The sequence below is a fragment of the Rhinatrema bivittatum genome, chromosome 11, assembly GCF_901001135.1.
Source record: "Rhinatrema bivittatum chromosome 11, aRhiBiv1.1, whole genome shotgun sequence".
NCBI classification, from domain to species: domain Eukaryota; kingdom Metazoa; phylum Chordata; class Amphibia; order Gymnophiona; family Rhinatrematidae; genus Rhinatrema; species Rhinatrema bivittatum.
In genome coordinates this window covers 35,430,458-35,444,978 of record NC_042625.1, presented here as the reverse complement: position 1 = coordinate 35,444,978, position 14,521 = coordinate 35,430,458, and the positions used below count along the sequence as shown (strand labels likewise).

The 14,521-nt window shown below is 42.6% G+C and overlaps 2 protein-coding genes across 2 annotated transcripts in view; one reads left to right on the top strand and one right to left on the bottom strand.

Annotated features, from left to right (window-relative positions):
- GTF2H3 (general transcription factor IIH subunit 3) overlaps nucleotides 1-1,111 on the bottom strand; it is a 36,439-nt gene extending 35,328 nt beyond the window's left edge. The window contains 3 exon segments of the mRNA XM_029571200.1: nucleotides 282-388; nucleotides 531-610; nucleotides 861-1,111. Coding sequence (XP_029427060.1) covers nucleotides 282-388; nucleotides 531-610; nucleotides 861-906 — 233 coding nt within the window. The 5' untranslated portion in view covers nucleotides 907-1,111.
- A 350-nt stretch (nucleotides 1,112-1,461) lies between these two features.
- Nucleotides 1,462-14,521, top strand: part of EIF2B1 (eukaryotic translation initiation factor 2B subunit alpha) — a 44,415-nt gene continuing 31,355 nt past the window's right edge. Inside the window, exons 1-5 of the mRNA XM_029571201.1 lie at nucleotides 1,462-1,667; nucleotides 2,232-2,330; nucleotides 12,299-12,435; nucleotides 12,523-12,639; nucleotides 13,609-13,721. Coding sequence (XP_029427061.1) covers nucleotides 1,655-1,667; nucleotides 2,232-2,330; nucleotides 12,299-12,435; nucleotides 12,523-12,639; nucleotides 13,609-13,721 — 479 coding nt within the window. The 5' untranslated portion in view covers nucleotides 1,462-1,654. The remainder of the gene's footprint in view (nucleotides 1,668-2,231; nucleotides 2,331-12,298; nucleotides 12,436-12,522; nucleotides 12,640-13,608; nucleotides 13,722-14,521) is intronic.

Here is a 14,521-nt window from a genome sequence, read left to right as displayed (position 1 = left end):
GTTCTTACTTGTGGAGTTTGTAAATTGGGTGGAGGGTTTGTGTCGATGTTACTGTTTTCAGATGTTGTGCCAAGAGAAATGCCTGATTTGAGCATTTCAGCTTCTCCATGTGATATGTAGCAGATTTATCACAGGGAAGCATGAGTGCACCACTTGTTCTTTCATAACTTCTTGGCAACACTCAAATGTGTCATGCATATTCATTGTGAATATCTAGAAATCCCATCCCTGAGGCCACATTTGAGAAAACACAGATCAATCTACATTAGGATATATTTTACCTTTCTTGAATGTGGCTAGCGATTACAGCAAGTTTGTTGTTACGGCTCATAAACAAATGTGAATTCCCCAACACCATCACTGCATCAATGCATTTGGACAATGTGAACTATTAAAAGATGAGAAGAATAAAACATTTCCATTAAAAAAAAGCAAGCAACAAATGAATTTTTGTTTCAGAACAGTAATAAAAATACACCTAAAAAGCACACACAGCAAATGCTCATTACCCTAAATGTAGTATTTCTTACCTCAGACTGTTCAAGGGCCTGCTTTCCCCACCAGATGGGGTTTACGTCAACTACAATAACTAAGATGTTGATTTCATCATCTGAAAAGAACATATATTCTGTTAAACTAGAATAATGCATAATCACATTTAAAAAAAAAATGCTGCACAGTAACATTTAAAAAAACAGCTCAATCTGTAATTAGAAATTCGCTTGGTAAATTTAGGAAGTAGCACGTTCCAATTACAATATAAATAAAAGACAAAACACACAAAATGCACTATGTTAACCGTCAACCATTTCTCCAGATCAAAACTCTTCAGTTGTATCACAGCTGCATCCATAGCTCACCAATAACTGACTGTGCCAATAATGAATTTAAAGCAAAAGTAATCATGACACTCAGATCATAATTATAGTGAACGATTTTTGCGGGGGGGAGGGCGGAAATTTGTTTTTGACTCGTGCTTCATGGAAACCGCAGCACAACTAACTCCATCACCAATAAGGGACCATAGGAGTCCCCAGTGCCGGCATCCCAGGGTGGTGCTAGCAGCAGCACAATCCTCTCCAGTGTCAGAAAATAATGACTCCCACTATTCCAACACATCCTGTTTAATCCATGCGCATTTCCAACTTTTTCGCTGATATTCTTGGCACTGCGACCCGCCCTCTTACCAGCAGCCATCACCTCCGCAGGTGCCAGCCCGAGCTGCTTCCGGGCGGACCCACAGCCGCAGGTGGCAGGCGGGCTGGCTCTCTCCGGCGCCTGCCGATGACGTGACCCATAAGGCGGGGCCTCGGTCTGCAAGTGACGCACGGAGGAAACTATACCCTCCCCCACCCCCTTCCCCGCTCACATTCCGTGTGCTGCAGAAAGCGCCTCGGGTGAGGCACCGGCCGGGGTGAGTAGTGCTCACCCCTATTATTTTGATATATTTTATTTTGGGTTTTTTTGCATCGCGCAATTACAAGAAAAATAAAACGAGAGAAGTTTGGCCCCGAGGAGACGCCGTAGAAAGCCGGGGTGCGCCGGTAAAAGATGTCCCTCTTGCTGCCTGCACTCTGTAGAATACATAACGTACCCTTTCTGTTCCTTCCTGCTTTCCGGTTCTCCTCTTGGACAGAGGCGTCCGGTTCAAGCCATGGATACAGCAGGTAATACATGGTGCAATTCAAGGTAATGGAGGGTTAAGCACACTCTGAGGCCGTGGATACAGCAGGTGATAGTATGAGGCAACTCAAGGTAATGGAGGGGTGGGCACACTCAGACTGTGGATACAAGAGCAAACTAGATGAAGGCAAAAGCCCTGTTTTTAACTGGTATGTAGTAGGGTTCAAGGAACATATTAACAGTAAAACATAAAATTACATAAATGAAGTGACTGTCGCAGCATTTGATGATTGTCACATTCTGAGGCCATGGGTAATGAGGGGGTGAGGTGAGTGTCATTCGTGGAGGATGGCTCAAGCACTCCTCCCCATGGCTTGTCAGGAATTCTGCCTAAAATTCTGAATGAATAGAATTTCAGGTGCTGACAATGCCTGAGGCCTCAGCATGCATCAAACATCTGACAAAAATGCCTGAAATGGTGAGTGTATATTTTTCAGAAGGCAGCATAAGGTTTTGAATTGAGTCATTACAAAACATTGTGATGTGTGGCTATTACAAAATATTCTATGCTATTAAAACATTGTCTTTTTTATCGTCATATCTTTTAGAGATAATTGAGTATTTTAAAACTCAAAAAGAGGATCCAGATGTTGCATCTGCTGTAGCAGCTATTCGGACTTTACTAGAGTTTTTGAAGAGAGATAAAGGTACAGTAAAGAACCTTAGTCATTTACATAAAAACATAACATATGCCATACTGGGTCAATCAAGCTCAGTATCCTGTTTCCAACAGTGACTAATCCAAGAATACAAGAGTGTTATACAATGTAATTTCAATTATGGTCTTTCTGATTTTTTTTTTTTTTATATTTACATTGGATCATCCTGGATTGGTGTTTTGGATTGTAATTTTGTTTTTTTTTTAATAATGGACCCAGTGAGCGCAGGAAGGCCCATGTTAAGTGTGCACCACCAGAAGAGATATCCGCAGTGGGCAATGGAGTCACCGGAATGCAAAATTCTCTGTACTCGGGCATGATGCAGTGGTACACGTCTGTCATAACCATACTTATCTGTGGGGTAACATATTGCAACACGCAGTTGGATCTACAGATTTTCATCACAGACCTGTGCCAAATGCCAGGCTGGATTCCAGAGGCGAGACATTGTGGAAGTCAAGGCGTTTCATCTAATGGATCATTTTAGAAGTCCTGTGGTCGCTGGCTTCAAAAGCGATAATATACTTTCACCATCATCTGTGGCTTTCTTTTTGTTTTTTCTTTTTTCATGGACCTTCATTTTTTATTCTTTTTCATTTTTATTGTTAACTTTGGTGCTGAGTGGCATCCCTGGGGCCTGTTCATTGCCTCTGGAGATTGCTGCTTTACTGTTTTTTGTGCTGGTGTGTCCAGTCAGTTGGCTGGATTATCACTTTATCTATATGAACAAAGGTTTTGCAGTGTCTCAATGGTTGCACTGAAGTTTATCTTCTATATTCTGTTTGGAAATTGTGGGACTAGGGATTTTTTAAGTTGGGGGCTTTTGGGTAGGGAGATGGGGAAGGAGATATAAAGGTTAAATTGGGGAGGTTGAGGAAAGGGGGAGTTCGGGTGGTGTAGGGAAGGTTGAGGGGGCGAGTTGGTTCGGGGTAAAAAAGGGTACTCATCAAGTTCTGTTTTGATAACACAAAATTATGTGCACTCTGTTATAAGAGATGGCTTTTTGATATTGGCATTGATATGTTGGTAATTGCAATGATATTATGGGGTACTATTATGATTTTCTTTTCTCTTGGTAAATGGCTGAAGGTAAAATTATGTCCTTGAATGTTCGGGGAATATTGAACCCTGTAAAAAGATCAAGGATATTGCAGTTTCTGAAGCAAAAGGGGGCAAGTGTTGTATTTTTGCAAGGGACTCATTTGGTGGGTTGCAAGCATGCAAAACTAAAGAGGGCTTGGGTTGGGCAGGTAAATACTGCTTCTTATTGATCCAAATGAAGTGGAGTTTGTGTCTTAATTCATAAAAATTTCCACTACAGATACACCAGTCTTGCTACGACTCAGAGGGTCTGTGTGATTCTAGAGGGTAGTTTTATATGGGCATTTGATCACATATATGAATATCCATGAGCCAAATGTGGGACAAAAAGAATTTTACACTAAGGTGCAAGGGATTCTAATGGGATATGATTCAACAAGAGTGTGTATGGGAGGCAACTGGAATACATACCTCCAACCGGCTTTATATAGATCTGAAACACGGAGTATTCAAGATGATAGTGGGAGGGGCATTAAAGATCTAATACAACCGTATGCTTTGGTGGATATATGGAGAGAGAAGAACCCAAGCAGTAGAAACTATACTTCTTTCCAAGGCATCAAACTTATAGCCAGATTGATTTTTTTTCTTTGTAGCAGGGGAGTGATGACTGCAAATCTCCAGCCTGATATTTTGGTGTGCACAATATCTGATCATCATGCTATCTCCCTCTCATTTAAATTGTAAGGTAGGGTTGCACACTACAAATGTCAAGTAGGAGCAGGCAACATCCACTGGTTGAACATGGCGAATCAACGCCCTCCATGTTTTGAGTGTATGCGCAATTATAACATGTCTCTGTGTAATCTTCCTATATGTGTTGGATGACTGCAACATATGCAGCAAGGTTGTCAGACTGCATCTCCTTGTTTTTTCCTCCTCCAAAGACAGCCATGACTGCGTTGGATCTATACCCAACCATGTCCACAGACATGCTAACCTACATGCCCAATAATTGGAAGTTTGGCAACTCAAGCCCTTTGGCATCCCTAGTTTTAACCATATTTTAGCTTAGGAGATCTCCCCTGTCATATAATGTTATGGCCGCTGGCTGCGGTGGTCCACGGATGGGCTGTCTCTGAAGTGCCGGCAGGAGCAGGCAGCCATCCCTGATGATCTCTTTGCGGCCGTTCCAGTCGCCACTGAACATGGCCACATCTCCAGCCTGCCTTCCTCCTGATTGCTGACTCCTCCCCCGCAGGGCCTTCCTAGAGTCGCGCTTGCGGCTGATCTCTGATATTTAAAGGGGCCACGACGGGAAATTGTCACGGCTTCTCCTACCTGATTGCTATTTAAGGCAAGGTCTGCTCCTCACACCTTGCCTTGGTTTCTTGGTTGCTTGGCTCCTGTTGCTGTGTTAGTGCTGAGTTCCTGCTTCCGAGTTCCTGTATCTGTATCCTGTGCTCCACAGCCTGACCTCCCCGGACCTGCTCCTGTCTTCCTGCCCGGTCCCAGCTCCCGCTCCTTTCCTCCTTGGACAGATCTTCTGACTTCTGGACCGGCTTCCAACCTCCCTCAGGCTTCCGACCTCAGACTGAACACAGACCTTTCTCCTGTCTTCACGGGGGCCCACCTAAGTCCAGCCGGCCCCACGCACCCAAAGGCTCAACCCACGGAGAACGGGGCTAGTATTGGTGAAGCTCCAGTCGGCCCCTGCATCAGTTCAGCCTCACCTTCCGACAGTAGGGACCTCTGAGGGTCTTCTCTCTCAGGTAGCGCCAACTCTACCTCGGACAAAGGATCCACCTCTCAGAATCATAACAGTAAACCAAGGCCATGGATTCGGCGGAGGCCTCAGCCCTGCAAGCCTTTCCAGGTCTGGCCCAGAGGATTCTGGAGCCAGACCTGAGTCCTTGAGTCCTTGGCGTCCTCGATGGAGCAACTCAACACCCATTTGGATTCGGTGATCCAGACTCACATAACCCCTCCACCAGCACAGACTCCTCCTGTGATGCCAGAATCCACTTGACCGGTAATTCCGCTGCCTGCACCTCCACACTATTCCGGCGAACCCCACCTGTGCCAGGGCTTCCTTAATCAGTGCAGTATGCATTTCCGCCTTCAATCTTACCTCTTTCTGGACAGCATGATGAAAACTACCTACATCCTGTACTTTTTGGAAGGTGAGGCCCTGGCCTGGGCCTCTCCGTTATGGGAACGTTCAGATCCAGTGTTGCAAGATCTTTCTTGTTTCTTGGAGCTGTTCCAGACTGTGTTTGAGGATCTGGGGAAACAGGTAGCAGCTGGGTCCAATCTCCTGCATCTCCGTCAAGGAGGACATTCTCTCGTGGACTACACAATCGAGTTCAGAACCTTAGCATCGGAACTCCATTGGGAGGAGAGCTGTCTCCGGACTATATTCCTCGAGGGGCTGTCGGCTAAAATTAAGGACGAGCTGGCAGCCCGGGAGCTTCCATCTTCGCTTGACTCCCTCATCGAGATGGCCTCCAGGATCGACCGCCACCTGCAGGAGAGGGCTCGTGAGTTTCAAGGCTCGAGAAGGTGCATGGCAACTTCTACTCCTCCACGACCATCTTCACCTGCCTCTTGAACTCCTCCCATCACTGAGGGGACCATTGACGATCCTATGCAATTAGGACGAGGACCTTTCTCTCCGGAGGAACGGCAAAGACGCCGCAAGGTGGGCCTCTGTCTCTACTGTGGAGGATCGGGCGATCTCATTGCTTGCTGTCCAATTTGTCAGGGAAACTCCAAGGCCTAGGCTTCACTGGAGGAGTGACTCTAGGCATAACTTCACCTACTCCACCGTTTACTTGCCTGTGACCCTCTTTTGCAGAGGTCACGAATTCCCTACACTGGCCCTGGTGGACTCTGGGGCTGGAGGAAACTTCATCCTGCAGGACATAGTAGAACAACTACTCATTCCTACTTGTCCATGCCAGAGACCCTCGACTCTCTCCTCCATCCGTGGAGATCCCCTTCCGGGGAGAATAACGCACCACACCGTTCCCTTGGAATGTCACATCGCACCAGACCATATGGAACACATTACTCTATATGTCATCCCGAAAGCCATCCACCCAGTTGTACTTGGTATACCTTGGCTGCAACGCCACAACCCGCAGTCTGACTGGACATCTTTATGACTAACTCGCTGGGGCCCAGCGTGCCATGAAACCTGCCTTAAGGGAGTAACTTCCTCCTCTAGCTGCCTCTGTACCTCACTCTTGGAGGGCCTGCCTACTCAATACAGCCAGTTCGCCGATGTGTTCTCCAAGAAGGCCGCAGATACTTTGCCCCCGCATCGAGAATTTGATTGCGCCATTAACCAGGTTCCTGGAGCCACCCCGCCTCATGGATTTATCAGATAAATATTAATCCTTTGATGGACAGTGCAAGGCGTTCATTAGATAGTTGGCAATTTCTTCCACTGTCTTGGTATGGCAGCCCTTGGGAGACCTGGTCTTGGGAGACCATTGGTTAAAATGATCATTCTGCCAAAATGTCTTTATGTACTGCAAATGCTGCTAATATGGCTCCTAAAAATTGGATGTCATGCTGCGGATTACTCTCATCTCACAATTTATCAATACTATTGTAACTTGTAATGGAATAGGAGTTATTTTATTTTGTATTGTCTTTTTTTAAAAACAATGCTGTAAACAGGCTTGAAGTTATTTGTGAAAGTTTCGGTATATAAAATGGTTAAATAAATTGGTGCATTTACAGCTTGGATTTCGGGATGGTGGCCTCAAATTGCCAAACTTACAAGTTTATAACGTGGCTTGCCTTCTTTGGGTGGTGCAGGACTGGCTCGGGGAAGAGAATACTGTCACAGATATTTTGTTGTTTTTATTTATTTATTTAAAATCTTTTCTATACCGTCGTTCAGTATATTACCGTCACAACAGTTTACATAGAGGCACATTTAGTAAATTGTACATGCATCTGTTCTTATTATTAGTAATGGAGGTGCCTGATAAGTTCGGTAACATAGTTTCACAATAATGGCTATATGTTCAGTGTTGTCAAATCTGACCTGTGATTACAATAAAGACGGTTAGATTATACATTCAATTAAGAGGTGTAGTAAACAAACCATGACGTACATACATAAAAAGTGCTAGTGCTGTATAAAGGTTTTGTGTGTACAGCTTTCAGAGTTTTTCTCCTTCTCGCTCGCTTTGTGAAAAAGCTTCTCTAAAGAGCCATGTCTTTAAGCTCTTTTTGAAAGTTTTGTAATCTCTCTGTAATCTTACCTCTATGGGCATGGTATTCCATAGTACCGGCCCGGCCAATGATAGTGCTCTTTCTCTGACTTGTTAGTTTTGCAGTTTTGACTGAGGGGATGGTTAGGAGGGCTTTGTTGGCAGATCTCAGGTTTCTTGTGGGACATGGACGCGGAGTGCTGTGTTTAGCCATTCAGCTTTTTTGTCGTGGATTAGTTTATGTATAGTGCAAAGGGTTTTATATTTTACCCTGTATTCAATTGGCAGCCAGTGTAGTTCAGCTAGTGTTTTAGTGATGTAATCTCTTTTTCTTTTGCCTGTCAAAATTCTTGCGGCCGAGTTTTGGAGTATTTGGAGTGGTCTTATTGTCGTGTATGGTAATCCTAATAGTAGGGCATTACAGTAGTCAGTGCTGGCAAATATTAAAGCTTGTAGGACAGTTCGGAAGTTAGTTTGATTTAGTAATGGTTTAAGTTTCCTGAGGACCATTAGTTTGGCATATCCTTCTTTGACTTTTAATGATATGTGTTGTTTGAGGCTGAGTTCTGTGTCTATTATTACCCTGAGGTTCCGTACTTTCTCGGCTATTTCAATTTTCTGATTGTTTTTTAGTAGTATTGGAGATTGGATGACTGTCATGTTTTTTCTTTCAAGGTGGAGGAATTCGGTTTTTTCTCTGTTAATGACTAGCTCCATTTGGTTTAGTAGTTTTATGATGTCAAGGTACATGATTGCTAGGTTTAGTGTCTTTTCCAGTGAGTCTTCGATTGGTAGTAATATTTGAATATCATCGGCGTATATGTAGTGTATGATACCCAGGCCTGGTAGAAGATGGCACAGTGGAAGTAGGTAAATATTAAAGAGTGTAGCGGAGAGTGCTGATCCTTGTGGTACTCCAGTTGCTAGATTTATTTTCTCTGACAATGTGTTTTTTTATTTGAACTTGATAATATTTGTTACTTAGGTACGATCTGAACCAGGCTTTATTTTTTTCCTTTAATCCAATTTCGTCGAGTCTTTTTAGCAGTATATCGTGATTTACTGTGTCAAAGGCAGAGGATAGGTCAAGCATTAGAAGGATGTAATGTTTACCATTGTCAAAACCTCTCATTATGCTGTCAGTCAATGAGAGAAGTAAGGTTTCAGTGCTGTAATGTTTGCAAAATCTGTGCTGTGAGGGGTATAGTATATTATTGTTGTCTAGGTGTTCGGCTAATTGTTTCTGAACGATTTTTTTCTATTAATTTTGCTATTAGTGGTAGATTTGATACTGGTCTGTAGTTACTCAGTATAAGTGGGTCACTGTTCTTTTTCTTTATTATTGGTTTAATTATTGCTCCTTTTAGGTTATCTGGAAGGGATCCTTCCTCTAAGGAGAGGTTTATGATTTTTGTTAATGTGGGGGAGACTGTTGGCTAGTTTTTTGATGTCGTTTGTCAGTATGGTGTCACTTATATGTGGGGCTGGGTTTATCTTTTTTAGTATGGTTTCAACTTCAGGTTCTGTTGTTTCCTCAAATGTGGACCAATGTGTACTGGCCCTTATGTGCATTTTGATTTCTTGTTTTGTTGTGTTTGGAAACCTTAAAAACAAAATTCCAATTTTGTCATCGAAGTATTGAGCTATTTCGTTACATTTGTTTTCAGGTAACTCTGTGGGAGCTTCTGTTGTGTCGTTGGTAAGGTTTTTGACTATGGTGAATAACGTTCTAGGATTATTTGAGAATTTTTCAATTTTTGTTCTATAGTATTGTTTTTTAGCATCAAGGATTGTTTGTTTGTAGTAGGCTAGATGTTTTCTATATCTAGTTAGGTTTTCATTGGTTTTGTGTTTTTTCCAGTCTTTTTCTTTTTTTTCTCAGATTTTGCTTTATTTCTTTTATATTTTGGTTGTACCATGGGTTTGTTTGTTTTTGGTTCTTTGATGAGGGTGTGTTTCATCGGGTTGATTTCGTCTGCTAGCTTATTCATTGTTTCTGTCCATATTTTTGTTGCTGAGTGGCCATCCTTGAACTCAATTTTTTTTAGTTTTTTGTCTAGTTCGTTTCCTAATGTTTCAATGTTGAATGATGGTTGGTATTTAAATTCTGTTGGTTCCGTTCTATGTTTGGCTGGGGCCTCGTATATTTAATGGTAGACTGTATTAGAAAGTGGTCAGACCATGGAATTTGTGAGTACTTTGTTTTAATGTGTTCTAAGAAGCTACTATTTATGAATGTAAGGTCAAGGGAGTGTCCTGCTTTGTGTGAACCCTAGGGCTGTCATAATGTCCATTAATGTTCGGCAGGTGTTTGATAAAGGATGTACGTCCATATGTAAATTGAAATCTCCTAATACTATTGTGGGTTTTGTTGTACTTAAGTGTGTTGTGAAGAATTCTATTAGCGGTGATCTATTTAGTTCAAGGAGGCTTGGAGGGTAGTAAATAAGACATATTTGTATGTTGAGGGTTTCAAACATAGCAATTTCATGGTTTGTTCGGGGTATTATGGTTAGCAGTTTACATTTAAGTTTATTTTCAGTTATTAGTAGGAGACCACCTCCTCTTTTGTTTGCTCTGGGAATTGAGAATACATCATAGTTCTTGTGTGCTAGGGGGTTATTGAAACCCTTAGGGTGTCTTATCTTTTACATGGAGGAACTAAGGTTAAGGTTAGATCCGTTGTTTTCATCTGCCCTTCAAGTATGGAAATGGGTGAGGATTAAATATAGGCTCTCTCCTACAGTGTTGATCTTTCTTTTTGCCACTTCGGGGGAATGGCAATTTTTTGCCGGGAATGGACCATGTTATTTTCTGTAACTGGGAGGCAGCTGGTCTTACCAATATAGGTCAAATGTTAATGGAATCTCGACTGGGGGTGTTAACCTTTCAAACTTTAAAAGACAAATATGGCTTGGAGAATAGAGCCCTTTATGCCTATTTGCAAGTGCGCCATTATGTTGAATCTCTGTTGCATGGTAATCAGGAGATTTTCAAGGCAGGGAAATTTGAAGGGATGGTTTTTAAACTAACATCTCAATCTGGGTTAATTTTCAAATTAATAGGGGTTTAATGGATTATTGGACGACTGATTCCCTTTCATCTGTTACTGCGAGGTGGGCCAGGGATTTAGGATTGGCTTTGGAAGAGGATGATATCCGCTTTTCCCTGTCTGGGTTGGGACAACTTGTAGAACGTGCCAATCTTCATGAAACGCAATTTAAGGTGGTTCACAGGCTCTGGGGTAGATTTTTAAAAATTGCGCGATCGCGTACTTTTGTTCGCGCACCAGGCACGAACAAAAGTACGCTGGATGTTTATAAGATACGCGCGTATCTTATAAAATCCGGGGTCGGCGCACGCAAGGGGGTGCACATTTGTACAACCTGCGCACGCCAAGCCCAGCGCGCGCTGCTGTTCCCTCCGAGGCCGCTCCAATTTCGGAGCGGCCTCGGAGGGAACTTTCCTTCGCCCTCCCCCCCCCTTACCTTTGGCAGATTTATGCCTGCTAAAAGCAGACGTAAACCTGCGTGCGCCAGCGGGCTGCTGGCGCGCCGTCACTCGACCCGGGGGCTGGTCCGGAGGCCTTGACCACGCCCCCGGGCCGGGGCCCGCCCTCGAAACACCGCGTCGTTTCGGGAACGCCCCCTCCCCGCCCCTTTTACAAAGCCCCGGGACTTGCGCGCTTCCCGCGGCTCTGCGCGCGCCGGCAGCCTATGCAAAATAGGCACGCCGGCACGCAGGGCTTTTAAAATCCGCCCCTCTGCTTTTCCTCCTGGGCATTTCAGGCGGGTATCATTCAGTGCCTGTTTTGACATGTGGAGCTGCAGAGGGCATATTTGGTCGTGCAAGTATTACAAGTTTTTGGGTTACTGTGTTGGGCTGGGAGGAACGTGCCTTTAGATGCATGCCTGAGGCTGTAAATAGGCTATACCGCATATCAGTGTTTCTTGTAAAATTCAGCAACGTGAGCACACCTGGTCATGACCGTTTCACTAAACAATCGATTGTATTATATAATATATTGTAACTGAACCTATTGTGGCACCTGTTAGAATGTACTATAGTACACATCTCACCTACTTTAATTTATGTGCCTACATGTAAACTGTTGCGATGGTATATAACTTAGCGACGGTATAGAAAAGATTTTAAACAAATAAATAAATATTGCTGGAGAGAGTGCAGACAGTCAGATGTGGTGGGATTGTCAGGAAACTCAAAGTTCTGGTCTCAAGTGTCTGTATTTCAGACCTATTTGGACAGCAGCTGGTTGTTAGCACTACTCTCTTCTTGCTAGAGAAGTGGGTCTAACAGATGGGAAATGAGAGGTCAGAGAAAACTGGTGGGGCATAGATTACATGCGGCAAAACTAACGGTGTTTCCACTGATGAGCCAATCTCCAACGGTCCTGTGTTGGGAAAAATAATGTGGTAGATATCGCTTTAATGGAGAAATTATCATATGTGTTTAAAAAAAACAAACAGATAAATACTTTGCTCTGTGGAGGCCCTATTGGAAGTGGCGAGAAATGGATGATATGTGATCTCCTATTTTGTACTTTAACAGTATGTTGATATGTCTATGCCAAGTCAATGTGGTGGTGTTTATGTTCAAAAAGCTTTTTAAATAAAGAGTTGGAAGTAAAGTGAATGTGCATTAATCTGATGGGATTATTTTTCCTAGGTGAAACAATTCAAGGTTTAAGAGCAAATCTAAAAGAGGCCATTGAGATTCTGTCAGGTATTGACTCTTCTGTGGCAGTTTCTTCAGGGGGAGAGCTTTTCTTAAGGTTCATCAGTCTCACTTCATTAGAGCAATCTGTAAGTCCAAGTAACCTGTGTAATTATTTCATTTGCCTTCTATAAAATGAATCTATTTAATGTATGTTTTTTGACTTCATTTTGCAGGACTTCTCAAAATGTAAAAAGGTGATGATTGAAAGAGGAGAAGATTTCCTAGCGAGAATATCTTTGTCAAGAAACAAGATTGCCAAACTGTGTCATACTTTTATAAAAGATGGGGCGGTGAGTGGCCATGTTGTATTGGAATTACAGGCTTTGCTTCCTAAAGGACACTGGTATTGTGGAGATAGGGGACTTGCATGAGTGACGTTCCATTATTGGAACTTAACATGGACACCTGTAGTCAAGAGTTTTTGAAAAGCAGTAGCAGCATTGAAAGAAAGAAAAAAGAAAGGATCAGTGCCCCAAACCTTCAGCCCCTTAGGAATGAAAGTAACAGGGAATCATTAGCACAATATTAGAGATTTTTGGTGGTAACCAATAGAAATATTGAAAAATTAACTCAAAACTTCCCATCTTTAATAATTTGGATTTATATAATTCCTTCTACCTACAAAATGATTTCAACTAATGATTCAGAAACAAACCTGTAGCCACCTTCCAGGGTGGATAACTTTTATAACACATTTCAGGCACCCGGACTGCATGGAAAGCTTCAAAAAACAGATGGTATTACTTTTACCCGAGTACATGAATAAAATAAAGCCCAGGGAGGGAAAGGGGGTTTGCCCAGGGTCACACAGAGTTAGTGGCAACACCACAGATCCTTGGAAATTATGCTTTTTACCAGACAAGGAAAGCTACTGTAGTGTTCTTTCAGAAGAGAAAATGCATTAAAAAGTTAAGGAGAGTAAAATAAATGAGAATGAGAGAGAGCTCTCAGTACAGGGAGAAGAAATGCTCTCTGAATGATCACTAGGTAACAAGCAAGCTGGGGCCCAATGGTTGCCCTGATTCTTTATTAGCATTTAAAATTGGGGGAGAATTTAGATGATTGTTTTTCTCCAACCAAAACAGAAATTATTACAGCTAAGAACATAAAACTTTGAATTCTGTAGGCTCTCTCACTGCTTGAAGAATAGATCAGCCAGACTCTAGTAGATATTGCTAAGTATCAAGAAATGTTTTCCTACTAAACTTGTTGACAGATGAACTCTTAATTGTTCGGGTTTTTTTGTTTTTTTTTAACAGAGAATATTAACTCATGCTTACTCCAGAGTGGTTCTGAGAGTTTTGAAAGAAGCTGCTACAGCGAAAAAACGTTTCAGTGTCTATATTACTGAATCACAGCCAGATTTATCAGGGCAAGTATACCGTAATCCTGCATCTCTCATTATGCAGAGTATTCAATGTAATAGTTTATTTTCTTGTATCTTTTATTTTTCATGTACACCCCATAAGAAAATAACATTTTTTTTTAAGTCCCTGAGAGACCAATATGGGTGCTAGAAAACCCTGAATTAACTAATTCAGCTCCTTCTAAGCAATGTTCTACTCTGCCACATAAAATCTTTGGCTTGCACCCACTTCTATAAAATTCATTGTTCTACACCTCTTACCTGTATGAAACAATCTATGGTAGGTGAAAGGGAAAATTTGGATAATTTTTGTTCCTGTAGTACCACAGATCAGTCCAGACTCCTGGGTTTTGCCTCCCTGCCAGCAGGTGGAGCCAGAGAAGGTTTCACTGACACTGTACATAACCCAGTGTGCCACCTGCAGTCCCTCAGTATTGACCTCTATCCGAGCCAAGATGACAGCAACTTTCTCTCTCTTCATCTGCTGGCAGAAAGGCAAACCCAGGAGTCTGGACTGATCTGGATACATACAGGGAATCATCCATTATGGATTCCTTTGATACAGTATGCCATAACCCTTCACTCTGGCTATCTACCACAGTAATGCACAGGTTTCTTCACCACAGTGTTTAAGGCTAGCAGTCTCCTGCTATTAGACTGCAGCATCTCCATACCACCAACTTTTGACTGTGCCCCGGCCACAGGTCCAGATGAAGCTTGCTCATTTCCAGTGCAACATGTTTGTACTCTCTTCCTACTTATTTATTTATTTATAACTTTTTTTTATACCGAAGTTCAGGTAACAG